The sequence below is a fragment of the Nicotiana tabacum genome, chromosome 20 (genome assembly GCF_000715075.1).
Source record: "Nicotiana tabacum cultivar K326 chromosome 20, ASM71507v2, whole genome shotgun sequence".
NCBI lineage: Eukaryota > Viridiplantae > Streptophyta > Magnoliopsida > Solanales > Solanaceae > Nicotiana > Nicotiana tabacum.
Window position 1 is genome coordinate 6209389 of NC_134099.1, and position 25016 is coordinate 6234404.

At 37.9% G+C, this 25016-nt stretch overlaps 1 protein-coding gene across 6 annotated transcripts; it reads right to left on the reverse strand.

Annotated features, from left to right (window-relative positions):
* Positions 1-318: 318 nt before the first annotated feature.
* Positions 319-23752, reverse strand: LOC107786082 (mediator of RNA polymerase II transcription subunit 25). Of its 6 annotated transcripts, none has more exons than XM_075241343.1 (18): positions 23553-23704; positions 21989-22088; positions 21108-21735; positions 20872-20988; positions 17967-17997; positions 17706-17769; positions 16630-16760; positions 15873-16079; positions 15722-15787; positions 14584-14794; positions 13558-13613; positions 12699-13448; positions 10165-10218; positions 9936-9964; positions 3126-3194; positions 2912-3002; positions 1216-1302; positions 319-1112 (listed from the first exon to the last, which is right to left on the reverse strand). In XM_075241343.1, the coding sequence occupies exons 4-18, from the start codon at positions 20967-20969 to the stop codon at positions 702-704; spliced, it is 2355 nt and encodes a 784-aa protein (XP_075097444.1). In that variant the 5' UTR covers positions 20970-20988; positions 21108-21735; positions 21989-22088; positions 23553-23704; the 3' UTR covers positions 319-701. The 6 variants fall into 6 exon arrangements, with proteins under 6 accessions (XP_075097444.1, XP_075097443.1, XP_016463001.1 ...); XM_075241342.1 differs by having other exon boundaries at positions 14578-14794; XM_016607515.2 differs by having other exon boundaries at positions 21108-23752.
* Between the last annotated feature and the right edge of the window lie 1264 nt (positions 23753-25016).

The following is a 25016-nucleotide window of genomic DNA, read 5'->3' on the forward strand; positions in this document are numbered from 1 at the left end:
TACTTCTCAAAAAAGTGCTTCTAGAAAGAAGCTACTTTTTTCTGCTTCTCCAAAACTGTTTCTGCTTCTTCTCAAAAGCACTTTTTTTTCTCTTAAAACCTTGGCCAAACACTTCAACTTCGGAAAAAAAACACCTAGGAGAAGCTTGGCCAAACACTTCAACTTCGAAGAAAAACACCTAGGAGAAGCTTGGCCAAACATGCTACAGATCTAACCAAAATTTACACAGGAATTGTTGGAAAGAGACAATGCCACCAGAATATCCACCTGAAAAAGGAGCAGTACCAAAGAAACTGTCTTGAAAATAACCACGGCGCCTGGAAATAGACCCTCTGCTATCTGGAGGGAAACCTATTGATATCAAAAAAAAATTGAAGTTAAAGGTGTACACAATAAATGAAATTTTTGTTTCTTCAACCTATAAATCCAAAAGGGTCAACAGGGATAGTGTACAGCAAGCCCCCAAGGTGAAGGTTTGGATTTGGGGAGGAAGAGTAATGATCATATTGGGCAGCCAATTACTTTCCACACTGGAGCTAATTAGTTTTAAATGCTCTGTATTTTGTAAGTATCCTTCGACATGAAAAATGAGTTCAAAATTCGATAGCCAAGCAGTAAGAATTTCGGCTGCTCCAGTATGATTGCATTTCTACAACGACTCATTGTCTAATTCATTGCCATGTTCAATTCATAAAGCCTCCTCAGGGCACGTTTGGCAGTCCTCGTGAAGAAGCCTGTCCCTGAGACATAAGTTGCGCCCGTCTAGGACCTCCGGTTGATGCTTGATTCACACATGTCCCAATTATTGGTTGCTGCTGCTCTGTTTGCTGCATTTGCGGTATCTGCTGTTGCTGCTGTATTTGTGGACTCTGTTGTCGATGTAATTTGGGAATCTTTGGCTGTTGCTGCAGAGGAATGTTACGTTTTCGCTTTAGTGGCATCAAATGCTGCTGTTGCTGCAGCTGTTGAAGGGGTTGCTGCTGCTGTAGCCGTGAAAGGGCTCGCTGCTGCTGTAATAGGGGAAGCGATTGTTGCAGCAGCAGTTGCTCTAGCTGTGGATGTTGTGCTTCCAACTGCTGATTGAGTTTCTGTGGCTTAAACACCACCGTATTCTGAAAAAACGAATGTCTATGCATTTGAGAGATCATAAAATTTACAGCTGCATCTAAATGATTGTATAATAGGTGTTGCTAAGAATGTCAAAGATTTTCTTACCTCAGGAAACAGCATTCCAATTAAGCGGCAGGTTTTATCAGAAACAGAGAGAATCATTGCCTGTGATGGTAGTTGAATTACTGCACACTAACCAGTTTACAGAGAGAAAAATTGTCAGCTGAGCAGACCTTTTTAGATTGAGAAAGCTGCACAGGAATTCCTTATCAAGTACAGCATATATTATACATATAGAATCGCAAAACACCAGTCCCTCGAAACATCCACCATGATCGCCTACCCTCTCATCAAAGGAAATAAAAGAGAAATATGGTAAAGAGCAGAGCTGCACAATATGTTCAGTAGATAGTTCAGAAAACAGCATGCAAATGCACATGTTGGGAAATTAAGTTCAAATTCCCACCGAAAAATACCAGAGAAATGCGATTAGACCTTGAAAATTTCAAGAGCGAGTGAATTCAAATGCATACTTTGTAAAGTACAATTGCCACAGGGGAAAATAGATCAGTTCATCAGACAAATTCTACTAGTCAGGAAAAAAGGACAAATACTACAGGAACCAGGTAGTTTTTCTTAAGGAGTGAGAAACTAACTACGCACATGAATGTCTTAATGATCTAACTCATTAATTCGCAATATCCTGATATAAAATTAAACTGCTAGACTTGGTAAGGTGTTAAGCAAGAAAAAAGCAACCAATCATGTGCCATTCATTTTTTTTAACATCTCTAGCTGTCTGCGGATTCTGTATATGTAATGTCAAACACCAGGTGTTTCCTTTGATCACCAATCAATAATTATTCTGACTCTGTCAAATTCCAACAGTTTCTGCATAAACACGTTCTTTGTGCCCCCTCCCTAAACCCATTTGTGAGGTAGAAAAAAATTAAACAGGAGGACTGATATATATGATTGAACCTTGAACCTAACTCAACCTCGAAAAGCTCACTCATGAGGTAGACGATTGTCAAAGACCATATAAGGAGACAACTTATTCTCAACAAATTTGGGAAACTCTTAACACCCACCGCACGCTCATGGCTAGACAGCTAGAGCGTAGACAATATTACATGGGGTCCACATTGGATAAACCAAGAATTGAGATGGGTCTGCTCTGACACCATGTAAAGAAAATGAATTTGGGGTCTAACTCAACCCCAAAATTTAACTCATGAGGTGAGAATTGTCCAAAATATATAAGGAAAAACAATTAATTCCCTCAACCAATATGTGACACTCTAAAAATAAAGATAAAACACAATGATAAAACCTGAAACACTATATAGGTGTGGTACGAGAGTGTACCACAACTTCACGTGACGTGGTAGTGCATAAAGATATTCTAGTCTGTTACATAAAAACATCAATTGGCCTAAAAACCTCGAATCAATTCTAAAAAGCCTCTTAAGTGGTTTATAGGTTTACTTTATGCACACGATTACACGGATGCAAATCCACATCTTTTTGATAATCTAATAATGCTTTCTGGAAGTTATACCATACAGCATCTTAGACTACCACCTTCAGATCATTCACCATGAACAAGAATATCACACCTTTGCCATGTATGAGTGCAATTTATATGACTGTTACACAGAGATGCCAATTCATAGCAGGAGCCTTAAACTTAACACTAACTTTGCACTGACAAGTATTCTAGCAAAGTGAATTATAACTGAACTCTGATTGTTCTCTACTTGCAGAAAAGAAAGCAATCTTTAGACTCAAGAACACTCACAAACTTCTTTTCCTGCAGCTGGCTGAGAAATACATGCTGGTCCATTGCCCAAAAAACTACAATTTCTGACTTTCCGATGAGCCGTCTAACACTTGCATAAATGTCACAAAATTTCAGTAGCTGTTTGTACTTTGTATGACAGAACAGGAATCAATATCTGACAAATGAAGAAGATCCAGCAAGATCAAAAATATTTTTGGCTCAGAAGAGTTACTCATTATTCAAATGCTCCTGCGTAATAAGGCGAACAATTTGCATTGTTTGGGGCCAATCCGCAGCAAGCCTGATCAAAGAAAAAAATCAGTTCGAAGTGTTAATGCAGTATAATACTTTGAAAGATTTAAGGTGCAATTAAGTCATAGCGATAGACAAAGAAGAAAAAGTTGAATTTCCTTATAAGCCAAGAAAATTAAGCTTATCTAGTTGACATGACGGATTCTGTTAAATGGACCTTGGGCCTAACTCAACCCCAAAAGCTAGCTCAAGAGGTGAGGATTACCCGAGCCATATTATAGAAACCACTTATCCCTTAAATCACTGATGTGGGACTTCTTCACACACACACACCCTCAGGGGCTGGATATCTGGAACGTGGGCTAATACGGGGGCCCAACATCGGGTTGGAATGGGTGCTGCTCTGATATCATGTTAAATGGACCTAACTCAACTCCAAAATCTAGCTCAAGAGGTGAGGATTTCTCAAGCCATATTAAAGAGACTACCCATCCATTAAACCACCGGTTTGGAACGTCTTCACAGAATCCATGCAGACTTGACCAAAAATACGGCACAACGGAAGAAAAGATCTATATATGCGATATCAATTAGTTGGAAATATGTATTAGTCATATTAGTACGTTTACTTTAGGTCCTATGCTTTCTAGGAGTCCTTTAGTCATGAAAAAGATTTATATACCAGTAGAAAATGTAGAGAACTACAATTACTTTTTATTTCTATTTTTATTTTTGTAAATATTAGCCTGAGATGAGTTTAAATGGAGCGACATAGTCATATAGCCGACCCCAATAGAGTGTGGGATTAATGTGTATATAGTTGGCATCATCTACCACAGCTACATAGAAGAGAAGCAATAATGAGATCATCTTAACAGTAGTCTTTCATGCAACTAAGCTGCAAAAATAGAACTTTACAGAAAATAGTTTATCATCTTGAACCCCGTGTTATTTGAAAGATTTTCAACAATTTGTTTCAGATAAAGCCTCTAACTGAAAACTAAAGTATCAGGGACCTTTCACGCCTTAGTAAGCTGCAAAGAAAATATAATGCAGGTTGGAGAATATAAAGATTTCAGCTAAAGGAACAAGTCAGATGCTTAAAGCTTTCAGTAAAAAGAATAGTTCACAAGCTTTGCGAGTGATGATGCTAGAAAATGATAAGAAACTAGTATATCTGCCACATTCATATTTCTTTAGACAGTTAAATATCGGTGCTCGCTTTCATCTTTTCATCTAACCCCAAGAGAATCTCCAGGAGGGTGTGTATCAAGCAACTCCCTTTTCTCGGTTGCTTGCCTTTTCTCTGTTGCTCTACCTTCACTTTGACCAACAATTTTATAATACATTAGGCCACTACTAAAAGTTTCTGACAATATCATATCTTCTCATACTTGATACACACCTTTTGGAATAGTTGAAGTTGTGTATTGGAGTCAAGACTTTTGTAGGGGAGATGCAGTGAACATGCATTGAACGCATAGCTGACATGTTTTTATTTCCCATAATCTTTTGAGTTTTAGACACCGTCCTACATTTTGGACATGAGTGCCTTATACGTCAACACCATGTTTTGTCTACTGCCATATACTGGTTCAAGTTTTCTTCTTCTTCGTCTTCCTCTTTCTCTCCCTCTTCCCCTTCACTACTTTATCCCCCGGTTCAAATTGGTCTACAGCAGTGCTTCTGAGTTCAGGTTTTCTTGTTTGTTGCTTCACGCTGCGTCCCTCAGATTTTGGAAATTTTTCCTCCGCATTAGAACTACTCACCGCACCTTATCCCCATAATTTTAAGAACTTTGTATCTTTTTCTCGTACCACTTATCCAATTTGATGCCGTTTCCTATCCATGCTACACAATACCATGTTTCTTATTAGTTATTATCTCATTTATTTGGATTCAAATTTTTCCCAGAGGATACTATTGTGGTCTTCAGCTTTTAAAATACGCTAGGATGTATGCATGGTGCAATAAAGATCTGAGTTAGAAATAGAAATTAAAATCTGTCCATGATAAATATGCAGAGGGACATATAAACTTTCTCCATTTCATTCCTAAAAGAGGAAACTCGATCTGGGGTACACCTCTTACTTGAAAGTCAAAGAATCCAATCCGGGGGATCCAATTCCCATTGCAAACCTTGAAATTATGCCACAAGCAACACATATGAGTTGCGATCAGCCAGAAGGTGAAGCATAGATAGGAATATTGGGACAGAAGGCAGGGGAGCATACCATAAACAAAAAGATGGGGGAAGATCAAGTTGAAAATGCATTGGAGCACCAACAATAGCTGAAGCACTTCAACTCTATCCAAGATTGGGAAATCGAGAAGGTTACTCCTATATCAGTACAACAACACAATCCAGTAATGGATAAAGAGATGGATGCAACACTGTGGGTCCATCAAAATATGATCAAATTGGGGAAAATGTTTGGAGTAAATTTTGAAGGCCACGAAGAAGAAGCATTGGAGTTACTAATGCAAATTGACAGTTGCAGACAAGTTAGAAGAGTGAAGACAGAGATAGAGGTGAAGAAACAAAGGTTCAAAGGCTCACTGGAATTAAAAGGATTAACCTCCTTTGATGTCAAATTCAAGAGTGATGGGAAAAGAAGTAGGGGAAGAGATCTATCTATTATTGCAATATGAAGATCAATTTAATTTCATGGAATGTTAGGGGATTAAATGACAAGAAGAAAAGAGAGATCATAAAAAGTCAAGTGCTGAATTGAAAGACAGATAATGTCTGTATGCAAGAGACAAAAGTGGAGGGGGATATCAAGGAAATAGTAAATCAAATTTAGGGTGGGAGATGGGTGAGGTATGCATGTTTAAAAGCTAGTGGCACGAGAGGGGGGATTTTGTTACTATGGGATTGCAGAGTATGGAAATGGGAGGTGTTACAGACTGGTGCATACACTTTGACATGCAAGTTCGAGGCTCTTTTACAGAATTTCGATGTCATATAACAGGAGTGTATGCTCCAAATTGCAGAATAGAAAGAAGAACAATATGGAGAGAAATTGGTGCAGTGAGGGGATTAATGGAAGGCCCTTGGGTAGTCTGTGGTGATTTTAACGTCACAAGGTACCCTTCTGAAAAACGGGAATGCTCGAGGAGGTCCAGAGAGATGGTGGAATTCTCGGATTTTATAGAAGACATGGAGTTGATAGATCTTCAACTCGAAGGAGGCTACTATACTTGGTTCAAAGGGGATAATCATACAACCGCGTCTAGAATTGATAGATTTCTCATTTCAGAAGAATGGGATGAAAGCTTCAGAAATATCAAGCAAACTCTCCAACAAAGGCTGATTTCTGACCATTCACCTGTGGCTCTATGCTGTGGTGCCTGGGAACAAGCTAAATCATACTTTAAGCTTGAAAATTGGTGGTTGAACGTGGAAGGTTTTGATGGCAAAATTAGAAACTAGTGGACATCTTTTGAATTTTCAGGAAGACCAGACTATATTTTAGCTTGCAAATTAAAAGCTCTCAAAGGCAAGCTAAAAGAATGGAGCAGAAGTTGTAAAGGAAATCTGGGATTGCAAAAATCAAAATTGCTGAGTCAAGCAGGTTTTGAGGCAACACAACAATTAAGAGCTCTGACAGAGGAGGAATCAGTGAGGAAGGCAACTACCCTCATGGAGTTCGAGGATCACCTCAAGAACGAAGAAAGTGCATGGAGACAGAAATCAAGAGCTCTATGGCTCAAAGAAGGGGATAGGAATACAAAGTTTTTCCATCGTACTGCCAATGCACACAAGAGAAACAACAATATTGATCAACTAATGATTCAAGATGAAGCAGTTGAGGAGCCAGACAGAATAAAGAATGTGATCATTGAATTCTACAAGGGGTTATACACAGAACCTGAAAAGTGGAGACCGACAGTCAATTTCGAAAACAGTCCAAAAATCTCTGAATCAAAGAAGGAGTCTTTCCAGAGTAAATTTGAGGAACAAGAAGTCCTGAGCTGTCTGAAGATGTGTGCAACTGACAAAGCCCCAGGTCCAGATGGATACACAATGGGTTTTTTCATTAAGTGCTGGGATATTTTGAAGCACGACATCATGGAGGCCTTCAACAACTTCCATTCCCAAGAGATGTTTGAGAAAAGCTTCAATGACATACATAGCCTTGATACCAAAGAAGACAGGTGCGAAAGAATTGAGAGATTTCAGGTCAATCTGATAGGTAGTTTCTACAAACTGCTCTCAAAAGTCTTGACTGAAAGACTTAAGAGGGTGGTTGGAAAACTAGTAAATGCTCAACAAATGGCTTTCATCAAAGGAAGACAAATAATAGATGCAGTGTTGATTGCTAATGAAGCTGTGGATTCAAGAATCAAAAAGAAAGAACCCGGAATCCTATGCAAACTAGATATTGAGAAGGCTTATGATCATGTCAACCGGAGCTTTCTACTGAAATTGTTAGAACAAATGGGTTTTGGGCAGAAATGGATCAGTTGGATGAAATTTTGCATATCTACTGTTAATTTCTCCATTCTCATAAATGGATCTCGTGAAGATTTCTTCCATGCACACAGAGGTCTAAGACAAGGTGATCCTTTATCTCCCTTTCTATTCACTATAGTCATGGAAGGACTGAATAACATGATTAAAACAGCCAAAGTCAATGGTTGGGTTAAAGGTTTCGAGGTTCAGAGGAATGGGGCAAACAGTCTAAAGATCACACATCTTTAATATGCTGATGATACTCTAGTCTTCTGTGACGCTGAAGAGGAGCAACTTAGGTTTCTAAGGATCATCTTGGTCTTATTTGGGGGAATTTCAGGACTACACATCAACTGGAGAAAGAGCCATATTTATCTCATTAATGAAGTTAATAACATGGAGCAACTGACACAGATAATGGGAGGAGAAGTAGGGTCCCTACCAACTGTATACCTTGGGATGCCTCTTGGTGCAAGATCCAAGTCCAAAGAGATCTGGAATTCAGTCATTGAAAAGTGTGAGAAGAAGCTGTCAAGATGGAAATCGCAATACCTATCAATGGGGGGCAGACTAGTTTTAACCAACTTAGTATTAGACTCACTTCCTACTTACATGATGTCTTTGTTCCCAATTCCTGCTGGAATCATACAGAGACTGGACAAACTCCGAAGATCCTTCCTTTGGCAAGGGAATAAAGAGAAAAAGGTCTTCCATTCCTCACAATGGCCAAAAAACAAGGTGGTTTAGGAATAAGAAATTTGAAGAATCAAAGCAAGGCTCTTAGAATGAAATGGCTATGGAAATATTCTCAAGAACCTCAAACTTTATAGAGCAAAGTGATCAAAGCTAAGTGTGATGAAAATAACTGGGTGTCAAACAAAGTCAGCATATCATATGGAGTTAGTGTGTGGAAATCCATCAGAGAACTTTGGCCTATAATGAAGATTCACTCTTCCATAAGAGTGAACAACGGAAGGAACACATCATTCTGGAATGATAATTGGTTGGGACATGGAAGCCCAAAGGAAAGATACCCCGATATATTTGGTTTGGCGCAAAACCAGCATAGGACACTTGCTGATATGTGGAGTTATCAAGGATGGGAACTCACTCTTAGAAGACAGTTGAATGACTGGGAGATAACAAGATTAGCTAACCTCTACAAAGAGCTGGAAGCATTTAAAGGATTACATGAAGGGGTGGATTCACTTTGGTGGCAGAGGCACAACAGAGGGGTCTATCATGTGAAGGATGCATATAAGATTTTGAATCAAAATGATCTTCAGATAGATGCTTGGCCATGGAAGCATATATGGAGGACCAAGATTCCATATAAGGTAGCATGTTTCTCTTGGCTACCAGCAAAGGAGGTTGTATTAACCCAGGATAATCTCATAAAAAGAGGAATTTCTCTGTGTTCAAGATGTTTCCTATGTGGGGAAAACGCTGAGACTGCTAGCCATTTATTTCTACATTGCAAGATAACAGACCAACTATGAAAAATCTTTATTAGTCTTAGGGGTATTTCATGGACAATGCCATGCAGGATTAATGAAGTTCTTTATAGTTGGGAAGAAGCTGGTGCTGAAGCAACTAACAGAGATAGATGGAGGACTGTCCCGGCTTGTATCTGGTGGACAGTTTGGAGGGAAAGGAATGCTAGATGTTTTGAAGATAGAAGCAACCCAGTACAGAAGATTAAACTCAATTGTATTTTTCTTTTTTGTTTTTGGTGTAAACAGATTTACACAGAAGATACATTGACAATCGTAGACATACTAGGATCTTGCTAGGTTGCACACCAGCACATCTACTTACCACCTACTTGTAAATCTGGTTTTTAGTACAACCTATGTACTAATGTTATTAATATATAAAAAAGTTATCAATTCAAAAAAAAAAAAAAAAACTGGATGAGCTTCAGTAAAAGAATTTTATGAAGGATCACCAGACTAAGGTCACCCATCTCTCTCCAAGTAGCAAGTTCTTGAAACTTAACAATGAGGTCTTTAGTCTTTTCACTGATCTTCAATTTGCTGTTGTTGCAAGAACTTGAGAGGTTAAGTGCATCACAAAAATGAAATTATTTTTGAGTCCTAAACATCAGTTCATTAGGCTTAAGATATGAATGTTGTAAAGTGTAAGTATCTTGAACGCTGAAAATAGTGGTAGTGTGCTAAAACCATCTAACCTTGAGAAACAATGATGTACTCTCCTACGCATGCGGAGAAAGAATTTAGTAGCTTCACTCAAAGAGAGGTAACTACCACTGTGATCAACTTGAATTGCAAAAGAGCAGTTAAATCAAAGCATTAATGAAAATGTACTTACGATTTAGAAGCTGAAGCAATCCTGAACCCCTGCCACAAGAGAGAATAAACCGCAAGATCTTACTCAATCAGCAAAGAATCAAATATCATTTTAGAGCATGAAAAAGGAATTACAATCTTTTTTTGATAACTGACAAATTCCGAAAATTGGAGCGCCATCCCTTGGCCACTGTCACCTGATAATGAAACTATTAAAAGGACCTAATTTCTGATAACAAGTTCCCACACACCTGGAGTCTGGTAATAAGTACAGGTTCTCCCTGTCTCTGCCCCGATAAGTCTCCCTGCAACATTTTCATCATAAAGTTAGCAGTGGTTCATCAATATAATCTAAAAATGCAGCTGCATGTAGTTAATCTCTAAGGAAAATGATTGGAAAAATGGAACACAGTGGATGACTAAAATGGTTTACCAAAACAATCAAGTTCATTTTAAAAACATACACAGAAAAATAGAACTGTATGTACCGACAATAAGGACCCCATTTATCAACATTGTCAATTACTTGAATGAATGCAATTCGTAAGGAAATCACCACACTAAACACATTCAGATGTTCACAAAATAGTTAATTCACAAAACTTTGGTTATGGTTCAAGTAAATAAAGCTGCAGAAACATCATATCTCAGTACTCTTCCAAATTGTCAAGGAAGATTAGAATAAACGTAGAAGAGCAAAGAAATGCAGGGTAAGACTGCGTACGATAGACCCTTGTGGTCCGGCCCTTCCCCGAACCCCGCGCATAGCGGGAGCTTAGTGCACGGGGCTGCCCTAGTAATAGAAGAGCAAAGAAAGCTTAGTGCACGGGGCTGCCCTAGTAGTAGAAGAGCAAAGAAAGCACTATATTTTAATAGAAAGAGCGAGACACCTAGTTGACGTCTCACTATTGCCCTTTTCATCAAAATGCATTATCTCTGGTTTAACAAAGAAAAAATATGGATTGAATGCTAAAAGCCTATTAATCATGTTCTGCTCACAATGCTTCAACCTGCTACACCTTACCATCTTAAGACGTCATGTTAACTACTTTGTTTTGAGTGTAATCTTATAAAGTATTTGAAAAATTCAATACTCATATTTTATGAGAAAAATTCAGTAGTCATCCAGTAGATTTAAGCTTAAGCATCAATCAACATTCTAATCTTGTAACTAGTATATGCTATAACAAATACTCATCTTTAAATATTGTTCATTATTTTACCCCATGGATTTGGAAGCATAATATCACATTTTGCATGTCAAGCCCCTTCCCTCCTTCTCGGTGTGCCATCCTCTGATTTCTCAGTTTCAGTTTTCTGTTCATATTAGTATGGAGCTGAGTGTTGGCCCGTCAAGAAGTCTCATGGCCGAAAGATGAAAGTAGCTTAAATGAGAATGTTGAGATGGATGTGCGGGCATACTAGGAAAGACAGGATTAGGAATGAAGTTATTAGGGACAAGGTAGGAGTGGCATCTGTGGAGGACAAGTTGCGGGAATCGAGGCTGAGATGGTTCAGGCATGTGAAGAGGAGAGACATAGATGCTCCGGTGAGAAGGTGTGAGAGGTTGTCCATGGCGGGTCCGAGGAGGGGAAGGAGTAGGCCTAAGACGTATTGGGGAAAGCTAATTAGGCAGGACATGTCATTGCTCAGCTTATAGAGAACATGACCCACAATAGGAAGGTGTGGAGGTTGAGAATTAGGGTTGTAGGTTGACAGATAGTAGTGTGTTCCTCCTAGGCCATTCAGTAGTACTAGGACTATTTTTGTAATTTCTTATTTATGGTTCTTTATTATGCATGTTGTGGCATTCACGCCCATTACCATGTTACATTGTTGCTAATATGCTTTGCTACTTGGTTTGCTTTATCTTCATTGTTCTTTGAACCGGGGGTCTATCAGAAACAAGCTCTCTATCTCTATGAGGTAGGGGTAAGGTGTGCGTACACACTGGGTTTTTTGTTGTTGTTGTTGTTGTTGTTGTTGTTATACTGTTCATATTTCTAATATAAACTTATGACACGAGTCACCAAAGAAAGCAACAAAATGACTAAGAACTGGAACACATTACTGAATTTAGTTGAACTCGAACAACAACAACAACATACCCACTAAAATCCCACTAGTGGGGTCCAGGGAGGGTAGAGTGTACGCAGACCTTACCCCTGCCCCGGAAGGGTAGAGAGGCTGTTTCCAGGATTAGTTGAACTCGGACACATTTCAAATTAGTTTAATTTATTTACTAGATTTTAGACTCACACTAAAACATCAATTCACACTTTACAAGCACAATTTCTCCAGATATTGATGGACGAACACGAATGTGATATGTTGACAACAGGTATCTAGAAAATGGAGCAAGAAATTTGCAGTCGATTGCAACCTTCAAAGTGATTTCAGAAAGCTCCTTAAAAGGATTCCTTCAGTGGTTATCATACATATGTTTGTCTAATCACCTCGAGAAGAAAAAATGACCACAAGATTGTACTTTAGGAGCAACCAATGTAGAATCGTCAGAAGAGATTGTAGTAGCGGCTAATCAATCTATGGATCAGACACTTCTTGACTCTTAAATCAAGGTATCAACTGACACACAAAAACTTCAAGACATTTTTTTTGATAATGTAGTACAAAAACTTCATGCACAAAAACTCTTTAAAATTGTTCAAATTTAAAATCCTATTTATCTGTCGTGTAGACTGTGAAAACTTTAATAGAGATTTTCTTATGGAACATAGAGTCTGCCTTCCATCTTCAGCTCTTTCTACTTATTAGTTGGCCTTACCTCCCAGACTTTGACATAGTTTGATTGAGCTGATGACAATGTAGCAGATGTTTGCCGCTGAGACAGAGGTATGTTAGCTTCTGTACTGTTATTCCTGCCAAGAGGCTGCATTCCAGGGTGTCCTGGTTGAGTCATCCTTGGAGTAGACATCAGTGTGCCAGTTCCAAAAGGCATACCAGCACCCGTTCCACTCAGCACATTCTGGTGCATGACTGCACTAACACCTCCTTGGATATTACTCAAAAGTTGGGACACGCAAAGGTTTGAATTTCCAGACATACTGGGAGCTATCGAAACGGATGATGCAGAAACAGAGTTTTGAGCTATCTGACCAGTTCCTGCTAATGGCACTAACCCAGACATTGAAGTGACAGCTAGTTGCCCAGATGATAAAACAGTTGGAGCAGCAGGTATAGAAGAAGATATTCCACCAGGTATCATATTTGATAGAATAGGTGTCCCACCCATAGACTGCAGTCCTATTGAAGTTCCCCCAACAAGTGCCTGGGCTTGAGCAACATCATTCAGTATTCTGGCATTTGCAGCTGCACCACTAAATGAACGTAAGGGTTGTGTCATCCCACTGAGAATAGGTTTTGTTTCATTAACAATCTCATTATTTGGGACCACCTCCTCAGAAACAGAAATAGGTGAAGCACTTTGCAAGCTTGCAACTAGTTGAGAAGTAGGACGAGCAGTAGGAATATGTGGAAGAGCAGGTCCAGTAACGGAGGTTACAGTAGTGGGCTCCTGAAAACATATGTAATAAGATCATGACATCCACAATTCTCTATGGTGTTTTAGCAAAGCAAATACTCCATCCAAAGGACAAGCAAGGAAACAAGTTATTGAATCTTACCATGTTTACGGTTGCAGAGGGAATACTTCCAGCTGAAATTGGTTGTTGACTCATAACTGAAAGGTACATAGAAAAGAAATCAGAGCTTTCAACAAAAAGTGAATCGCCAATATATTATAGGATGCTCTACCATGAGATTTATGAGCCAACGACTATCAACATTGAAGTAGTCTACATATCGTAAGAAAGAGAACTCATTATTTTTAACTATCCATAACTTGAAGTGAAATATAAGACGGTATTCAAGCAGACGCAACTCAACCCAACTTCAGAAAAAGACAATAATAGATGAGTAAGAAGCAAAAAGGCCTGCCTGCTTTTATGCCTCAAACAATTTTGACAAGGGGGGTGGACACACAGTAGGCACGAATTAGCAACAGAGAAAATCCAGTTGATCAGTTAAGCACCAGTCATCTATCCAACAGGCCTAGCTCAGCTATTGAAACAAATTAATCAGCAGCAGCATAAGGAAGAACAAAATGGAGAGAGCAGAGTGAAAGAATTCACATGTATCCTGAATTTTGATGGTTCACTGTCATCGTAATCACTATCATTATCATTGGTGTTATTGCTTCTACTATAAAGTATAAACGCTACTTTTAATACTATTATTACTATCATTTGGTTTTTCTTTTTTCTGGATTCAATCAAGAGCAATGAAAAGTTTCAAGATGTTAAACTCAAATTATATCAGGCTAGTAAACGTCTTCCAGATATGTGAGATATACTGTGGTATTGCTGACTTCACTACAGTGTCAAATGGTTGATCTATCTCACAGATCACTCGAACCCAACTTGCAGAGAAGTGCAGCACTTTGGGTCAACTGCGCCCTTTCATTTTATGCATTCAATTATTGACTTATCCTCTTAGGCTACTACTCACTTTATATTCACGAAATATTCTTCTTCAACAGAGAAGGACATCCAAAATGAATCAGCATATCTATAGATTTAAGGTAGCAATATATGGGGCAAGCATTCGTACAACACATGTATATAAGAGAGAGTTCCAGATTTTGCCTGAACCTGCTGGATCAAAAGTTGCTGCTGGCGCAGAAACTGGAGCTACAGAAGACATATCCATTTCGACCAGGATCTGGTTTAGCGCCGAAATTTCCATTCCAGTGCGATTGAAAGCAGCACAAGCCTCGATGAAATTTTCCGAAATTAAGACAAGAAAGTTTGGATTCTTGGATGTATCAATGGGCGGGTCAGCTGCTTGTGGGTCACGTTTTCCCTAGATCAATACAAATTTGCACTTAGTATAGTCAACTAAATGAGAAGGGGAATATGTTTCGCATTTCAAATCACCAGCAGTAAAACTATGCCAGGTTAGCATTGCATGCCAAGTCAGCAGCATTTATAATTCATTCTTCTGAATGATGAAAGGATCTAAAGTCAGAAACCATGACTTAGTAAATCAAGCAGTATGGGGAATCTCAAGATAACTAAAGAGAAAGCAATAACTTATCCACAATGCCACACTTCCCCATGATGAAGCTAGAAGTTTCTCCACTCCTATGGGATATTTCACATTCTCAGTTTTGGGATTCTAAAGGGAAGCTTCATTCTCTCAACGGTGACAGCTTTAAATGGGCAACAATGTTTACAGGAATCTACTTTCTGGAGCACTTGGTAAATATTACATGTGATAAACAAGCACAATGAGTTTGAAATAACTGGGACTAGAGATTTCACATGGGTTGTCTTTTTTTATTCAAGACAAAGCAATAACGAGTGATAATGTCGTGTAGACTATCAAATTCAGATTTGCTATTCTCTATCTGAATCCATAGTTTTGAGCTATTGGAATGCTCCTGATGGTTTAAGCACCCAGAAAGGAAAGAACTTAAAAAGGGAGTTCCTCTAACAGCATTCCGTACAACTTAAACTATGTGCACTTATCGAACAAAATATATATATATATATGGTATCATCACTTTACTGCCTGTATCCTCAACATAGAACTATTGTAAATGGGTCTCAAATTTAGAAGCTTTTCAGTTCAACAGAGGGTGACACAATTAATCCTACAGGTGTTTGAACGGATATGCAACAGTAATAACTGTGGATCACAAACTAAGACGAGCTAAACTTCAACATACTGTCAAGGTTGTGACCCTAAAAACAAGTGAAAAAACTCAATGAAAAACTGTATAATTACCGCATTATATATTGCTCTTAATTTCGGAAGCTGCTTTGGGCATATAACTGAGAGGGAAACAGAGCACTGCAAGAAAATAAAAACAATAAGCGGAGGATTATGAGAGAAGCACCATGGTTTTGAAGAGGAAAGACCATCAGTACGACAGTACCTGAGGAAATTCCTTTGCAACTGTCTCAGCATCAGATAGTCGATTAGCAGTATGTGCTTCAATGTTTCCACTCTGCTCCACATTCTGCATATGTGGATGATAAACTGGTGTAGGCAATGGATAAGGGTTACTTGCAGCAATAAGTATGCAATGTCTTTGCCCATCCACATTTTGTTGAGTTTGGCTTCCATTGAGTGAAGAAAACATCTGCATGAAACATCAGTCGAGTGAAATATTTATATACATGCAGCATGAGGAAGAAACACATTTGTGTTCTGCAGAGAAAGGCTATGTATGTGGAATAGAAGCAGTTCAGTTTACATTGTGATCTGACATAGACCAAAGTTCTGTCCACTACATAATCAATTCCTCCTACACTACAGCATGGTTGATAAGAAACTCGGGGCTGTTAGTATTGGCAACCACTTGTCTGGTTTTTAAATTTAGACCAAACAAACCAGATTCTAGACCAACTCAAAAACAGAAAACAGCACAATGGTGTTTCTGTTTCAAAATGAGAAGCATTGTGACTTGTTGGCTTTGCCCCAAAGCCAACCCCTCTTTACTCTTCAACAATCAACCCACAGAGAACTCTCTAAAAAGGAAAAGGAAGCACACATGGCCAAGCGTGTAATAGAAAGTAAAACAGTACGATATGTATAAATAATACCAAGCAAAACAAAACTACACTCACAATACCACTTTGAGACAGAAAAGCCAAACTCGTATTCAAAATATCCTAAACAGTAAAACACACCGTCAATGCCTCTGCAAGGCTTTCTGCAACTGCAGCATCATTGAAACCACCACCTGAGAAAGGTATAGCTGATAGCCATTGGAAAAACATATCTATGTCTGTTGTCCATCCACTTCGTCGAACCAGGCAAGCTGTGTTAAAGATGGTGAAAATGGAAGATGAAAAAGAAACGACATGTCAACCGGAAAGAAAAAGAAAAAGATGTTTATTCTCACGCGAGAGGTGAAAGAAAGCCTCAAAACATTGAATTAGGACACATTATCCCCATCAAATTTTAATGTTGCTCAGGGCAATCTTTTACTTTTGTTTTGGTTTGGAGGGGACACGGGGACTCACTGAATAGCAAGTTCTACATGAGATAGCGTCACAGGATCCGAAGAGATTTACACAAGAATGGAGCATGCTGCACCCATAACAAGCTGAAGGTTTCTACTTCAGAAACAAGAGTCTACTACTAAATTTGAGGGAATATAAATGAAAAAATCAATCTGGAAAAATTGAAAAGTATTTAAGTAAAATTTAGGATTTACTGCACAAACTACAAGAGAGTATTTGTCTACTTCATGTCTTGAACAGAAAGATTTGGCTCATGAGCAATAGAGAACTGGAACAACTTTCAAGTCATGGATGGCTTATGAGAATCACACAGAATTTAACAGTTCTTCGGTTGCATATAAAGATTTTGACATGTGGAAATCATGTACTGAAATATTTCACCAAATTATGGAGTACACAAGGATCACAGAAGAAAATGGTCCTAATAACGGTGGAATGATGATGTACAAAACAGCCCATAAAAGGTCCCTACAGATTCGTTTGGCGTTTGGACATAAAACAATGTGAGATTTGAAAGAAAAAAAAGAAGTTTTTGAAGTTAAGTTGAAAAAAGGTATTTGAAAATTGAATTTATTTGGAGATGAGTTTCAGAAAAAAGGAAAAAAAAATTATAGACAAACAGGTCTCATGGTTCAATGTGAATGGCCAATTATAGGCACAACTACTGTTCATACTTAAGCTGCAATGGCCAATGGGTTAGCCAACATAATAAGGCAATGGAGAATAAAATGGACACAAACCACCATGGGATCCATGCACCGTGAAAACCACCATTGCGAGCTGCCAATTGCCAGCAGATGGCTTCTGGAATTTCAACAGAAGAAAGTAAAATCAGATAACTAAAAGAATCACATGAGAAGTTAATAATTGCCTTCAACTCATGAATGGAATATCATCTTCCCCTATTCAAGTATAGGGTATCTTGGACATTACAATCACCATCATGCAATACTAAAGAAGAGTAAGGGGTTTACAAGATGAATCATATAAAATTTACGAACCTTTTCTATTGGCTCCAATTTAGTGAAGGACCTGAAAAAATTACCCAAGCCTATTAATCAAGTAAACATAATGTTTGAAAAATACTAACACAGGTCATAAACTAGTTTAAACTTTAAATCAAGATATAGTTGCAATCATCATATGAATATTATTGGAACAATCACATTCTCTTAATGGGATAAGCATATGAAAATTGAAAAGCTAATGAGTTAATAGCTCTATGCTAAAATCACTAAAGTGAAACAAAAAGAACCCTGGAGCCGGATTGACGGTAATTGTCAGCGTTCTACTCAACAACATGTTCTTATGTGTGGGTTGCTCCATACATGACGAGAAATAAAGTGATGTAAGTTTAAGTGACCAACATCACCCTTTACAAGAGCATTCGCAAAACAAAAAAGACGCATAAAAAGGACATAGAAACATCTCAAATAAGGGAAAACATCTCAAATACAACAACAACTACCTAGTAAAATTCCACAAAGTGGGGTCTGGGGAAGGTAATGTGTACGCAGACCTTACCCCTACCCCGATAGGGCAGAGAGGGTGTTTCCGATAGACCCTCGGCTCAGAAAGACGAAAATAAAAACAAGAAAAGACAATTCATTAGTAATTCCAGTAGAAACCGTAATAGTAACAGAAGCATAACAACCAAAAGATAAATGACATGCAACAGCAGTAACCAATATCCAAGACCCGGGGCTAAGATAAACAGCAAGGATAGTGTGGACTCAACATAAACTGCAAGCCATCTAAGATCAACCCTAATCCAACCCCGCCTCACCCCGGGTATGAAGTAAGGAAAGCTCTACTACCCCCTAACCTACAACCCTAATGCTTAACCTCCAGACCTTCCTATCAAGGGTCATGTCTTCGAAAATCTGCAATCGTACCATGTCCTGCCTAATCACCTCTCCCCAATACTTCTTAGGCCTCCCTCTACCTCTTTCCGGTACCCACCACGGCCAACCGCTCACACCTCCTCACCGGAGCATCAAGGCTTCTCCTCCGTACGTGCCCGAACCATCTGAGCCTCGCTTCCCGCATCTTGTCATCCACAGGTGCCACGCCCACCTTTCTCCTAATATCTTCATTCCTAATCTTGTCTATCCTAGTGTGCCCGCACATCCACCTCAGCATCCTCATCTCTGCTACCTTCATCCTCTGGAAAACATCTCAAATAAGGGAAAGAATGTAATTGGGAGCTAATGGATACTACAACTAAAATACAACCGCCATAAAGGTAAGGAAACAGGCCTGATTATATCTTTCAGGTAGTCTACAAGAATTTTAGGCCAATAAAACCCCAAGGCTGCTGTCCCTTCTACAACTACAATAAGTTGTTTGTTCACCATATTTTTCTCCTCGACAGCCTGGGTCTCAGAGAGGGGAAATGAATATATGGCTCATGAGATGTATATGTCAACTTTGTAAACAAATGGTTAAATAGAAAGCAACCTTCATGATAAGTTACCCACATCATTCTGGCCAGAACATTTCCCATCTGGAAACATGCCAAAAGTTCCCATATAAAACTAGGAAAGGTGTTAAAACGTCCAATCTTCTTCATCCAAATCTGTCCAAATTGACAAATTTGGGAGTGCATTTAAGACTCCCAAATAGCTAATATCTAACTTTCAGATTTAAGATCAGCAATTATACTTCTCAAAGCTTGCAGTTCCCTTAGGTGTCGAATGCAGCAAGGCAAGTCAAATAATGGGAAATGACAGTCTAAGAAACTGGAGGTATCCAAAATTTTATCGCTTCCTGACAAATGCAAATAGAATATGATACAGCATTTTACCTATAATCAATAGTTGAGATAACCGTTAAAAAATCATAAACCTGTTTTTGCATTTGAACATAGTTATCTTCTTCTGACACCCTTCAACCCAACAAAGGAAAAATAAATAGAAAACACGGGTAGCCACGTACCATTTCTGCTAATATGGCTGGATAGCCTCTTACATGAGCACATCGCATTTCATCAATTATCGATATCCTCATACAATGATAGAATAATTAACCCTGTCTACTTATCTGTTCACTGAAATTACATGTTTCTCCATGAAGATCACACTCTGCCATCTCCACCACTACATGGGTGCGAATTGTCTCACTACAATCTACATGATACCACACCTTCCCAAGACCATTGAAAATGCAAGCAAAAAAGGTTAGGAAACAGGTCAGGATCCTTGCCTCAACTACCCAAGGCTTCAATTTTTTACTAAAAGTGGAGGGCAGATCTGCCATCTAATAACCCCCCTTGAAAAAGCAATGTCTTCTCTGCCCTTAGGAATACTCCTGAGCTCTGAAAACTTCTATCCCTTTCAGGGTTAAATTTTTATAAGGGCCTCTTTCTTTCATTCTTTTATCAAAGTTCAACTAGGTATTAAGGCTTTAACACCATCAATGTCAACTAGTGGAATTCCTCAAAAACTCAAATGCTATTTTAGACATAATCATCATAAATAGAGGTGTATCTCCGTGGAGACGTGTCCTCTATTTTGCATCATAGCATGATATTTTTCTCTCTCATATGCCAATAATTTTTGTGAATAATCCGTCTCATTTTTTTAAAATGAAATTCAAATCTTACAGGTGCATTCTAGCATGTAACTATCTAATTGTTAAATATCGACGAATTAAATCAAATGTACAGTCACAAAAGATGGCATGCAAAACCCTTTCCGCAATATGCACATTACCAATTTGACTAAAATCAATCCTTAACACAACTCAATTCCAATAAAATACCATACCAAAACAGAAATAAGTTGCTTTGCATTGATAGCAATAAAATTAATGACGACATGAACTTCATTAATCAGTCAAGATGAAATGATCCACGCAAACGTAGATCAGATGGTAATCGGAGGGAGTTGTGGAATGAATGAGTACCGTATCATCTTGTCGAGGTAATCAGAAATGATTGTTTGCCAGAAAGGTCCCACCGCGGCAGTGCCTTCAACAGCAACGATTAGCTGTTTTTCCATCATGTGTGCTTTGCCAAAGATTCTGCAAATTGATTGTTGTTATCCGCGCGAGGTTCTATTTACCAGGTCGCATACAGCTTAAGGAATGGGAGATGAAATTGAGAATGGAGGAAAGTTCAATTATGGAAGGAAGCTATATACCTCGCTCTCACTTCCGCTTTTCAATTCTTCACTCTCTTTAATTCCCCTTTTTCGCTTTTGCCTAATTTCCAATTGCGGCTCCAACTGACTTGCTTTTCTTTGTTTATTAATAGCCTTTTTTCAGCTTCGAGCGCATTTTTACACCTTGTCTTTTAGTACATTTCATAAGGGGGGCTAATGGCCAAAGGTCACAATCCAAACACTAATCTCAGGAATTCGAATTCCTCCAATTGAGTTTTCTCTCTTTCTCATTAATTATGTTGATATATTTTGTATAGGTTTCTTTAATCCAGTTAAAATCGAACTTGGAAGTAGAAGCCAAGAGGAAGCCCATGGATCACAAGGCTAAAGGTTAATTTAGTCAAGAAAAATCAACAGATCGGAGAAGTGATTGAGGCTGAGCAGTCTAAACGAGCAGCTTGAGATGATCAATAGAATGGGCGACTACAGGAACGAGTCAGACCCAGATAATGAGGGCGAGTGACCATCCACCGCCAGCTTTCCCAGTTTGTTGCATGGATGTACAAAGCACAACAACTAGGCATCGGACTGGAAAGCCCTTTAAATTGGCGCATCTAGTGATCATTCCATCATTGTCACTTCCCACAAATGATCTTATCAATGTCAACTGACAATCCATCACCAAAAGTAATATGAGTGCATGAGCACCTTGCCCCCCAGGAGGGTTACGACAAATTATTAAGGTGCCAAGGACCACCCAAACTGGCAAATCCAAAGACACCTAAGCAAACTGGACGGTCATATAAAGGACATCATCCCTCACGATATGGACACATTACACATGAGAAAAGAAGAGGGCATTCTATATAGATTAAAAACAAAACTTCAAAACCAGGCAGCAAACCATTTTCAGGTCTAACCAATCCCTTTTCAGAATGTCTTTATCCCCTCTCCTCTTTCTTTTTCTCTCCTCGGTGTCTTGTAACTAACTTCACGTGAAATATTTCTTCTCCTGTTGCACTATCAGAAGCCAAACTAAGTATCTTTAAGCACAGGCAATTTCAGGATTTGATATAGGTTCAAGATGCTATATTTAATATTTAATATATTTTTTAACACATATATAGGGTCTGAGTCAAGGCTACTCGGTTCGGCCGAACCCATAGCTTCATTATTAAGCATTAACATTGGATGATATGGTCAAATATTTTAGCTTTATACCATATGAATGACTAAATCAACAAAAGTTGATTGTCAACACAACTCGAATCAAATCACACAAAGTGGAATACATAATCCTACACATCGGAAACATAATTAAGCAAATTAAACAGTAATCCCTCTGGCAGCTTCAAGTTTTGGATCAGATGGTCACACAATTAAGCACTCTATCATATGCATATTACTAAATCAACTAATATTGACTGTCAACACAACTCAAATCAAATCACACAAGGTGGAATATACAATCATATACATTGGAAACATAATTAAGTAAATTAAATAACAATCAATTAAAATTGACTCTCAAAACAACTCAATTCCAATAAAACACCAAATGGAAATAGGAATATGTAACATTGCATGGATATGAATAAAATTAATAACGAATCAACTTCATTATTCACACACACTAAATCAACTAATATTGATTCTCAAAAGTCAAAACAACTTAATTCCAATAAAAACACCAAACGGAAATAGTAATATGTTGCATTGCATGGATATGAATAAAATTAATATCGAATCAACTTCATTATTGACACACACACACACTGAATCAACTAAAATTGATTATCCACACAACTCATCGCCAAACACTAAACAATAAATAGTAGTAATATGTTGCATTGCAGGGATGTTAGTAAAGTTAATAACGAATCAACTTCATTAGTCACACGCGCGCACACACACACACACACAAAAATCCATTCCAATATAAACTAAATTCCAAACAATACGAAAAAACAACTAAAACTGACTGTCAACACAACTCAATTCCAATATAAACACCAAACAATAAATAGTACTTAATATATTGCATTGCAGGGATATTAGTAAAGTTAATAACGAATCAACTTCTTTATTCACACATGCTCAACTAAAACTGACTGTCAACTCAGTTCCAATAAAAAACACCAAATAGTAAATAGCAGGGGCGGAGCTAGCATAGGAATTGCGGGTTCGGCCGAACCAGTAATTTTGGGTATTTGTTTTTGGGTTCGGCCAAACCAGTAACTTTGGGTATTTGTCTTAAAAAAATTCATTGAATATATTGTAAATTTAGAACCCAGTAACATAAATGAACTAGAATCCCCAACACACAAAACTTAAAATTCTAGCTCTGCCTCTGGTATATAGTAGTATACTATTTTGCATTGCAAGGATATGAGTAAAATTAATAACGAATCAATTTCACTATTCACACACACACGCACACACACGCGCGCACACACACAGAGATTGCAGTGCATGAATGAGTACTGTTAGCCAGAAAGGTCCAATTGCGGCCAGCGCCTTCAACGGCAACGATCAGCTGCTTGACCGCCATGTGTGCTTTGTCGAAGATTCTCTCAGTTTCTTCGCTTGTTCGTTCTATTTAACTTCATAGCCTGATTTCTCCAACTTATTACGCTGTTTGCTTTTCAAATTGCGCTCCCTTTTTTACCCTTTTTGCTTTGCTTAACGGGTAATAGCTTTTTCATTTTATATATATGAGAGCGTATTTATATTTTTAAATCCAAACGAGAATTGAAGCCGTTACATAATAGTCCCAAATGAAATTAACAACCATTTAATCAAACAAAATGTGCATGCAAAAAAAAAAAAGATCCTTATGTAACCAGTTACAATTAAAATAAATATAAATATTAAACTTTTAAAGATTTTCTGTATTTTATTTACCTATGTTTTCTATATTTTATTTTCATATTCAACTCATATACAAAAAAAATTATACGAAATAAAATAGCATTTCCTATGACAAAATCTTCTCCAAATTAAAGGGAGAAGTGCAGCAATAGTCACTTGTAAGCATCTTATTTAAAATATATTCATAATTTATAACATATTTAAAGATTAATCAATTCGTCTCAACTTCATGTCTAAGTATCTTGAATTTGTGTGTCCTCAATTTTTGAGCTACTAATTCGAAATTCACAACTTAGTGTCCTAAAGTTTTGAATCGTTATTTTGAAATTCTGGACTAAGTGTCCTAAATTTTTGAACTGTTAATTTAAAATTCAGGATATAAGATTCGAATTTTTGGACATAATTTTCAAACTTTAGGACACGATGTCCTGAAATTTGAACCTTGAGGTTTAAACTTTAGGACACGATGTCCTGAAGTTTGAACCTTGAGGTTTAAACTTCAGGACGTCGATGCCCTAAAATTTGAGTAAATTAGTTAATCTTTAAATACATTATAAATTGTGAATATATTTTATTTTAAACAACATGCTTAAAAATGGCTACTTGGTATCATTTTCACCAAATTAAACCACGTAAGCCCACTCACTATGCTTTTGTAAAGCCCAGATCTCATAGACCACAAGGGTCCATTTAATTAGCAAATCTATAGTTCGAGGTTGAAATTTAGCAATCTTCATATATTAGTTTGTGTGGTGGTTGTTTTATTTTTATTTTTCATCTGGCTATGTTTTATTTTTTACCTCTTACAATAATATAATGTAGAGATCGGTGATTTCTTTTTTCTTTTTTATTTCAAAATGTGTACCCCATCAATTGAACATTATAATGTAGGGGAGTTGGTGGTTTTTAATATAATATGTTTCTCAAGCAATTAAATTATCGTTTTTGGCCGCAAAAAAAACTGACATTTGTCACAAAATTCATCGTCTATCGAAAAAAGAATGCATGTTATACTAATGCCATCATCAACTATTAACGGAAAAAGGCTAGAGAATGCATGTAATTGTATTTTGTGCC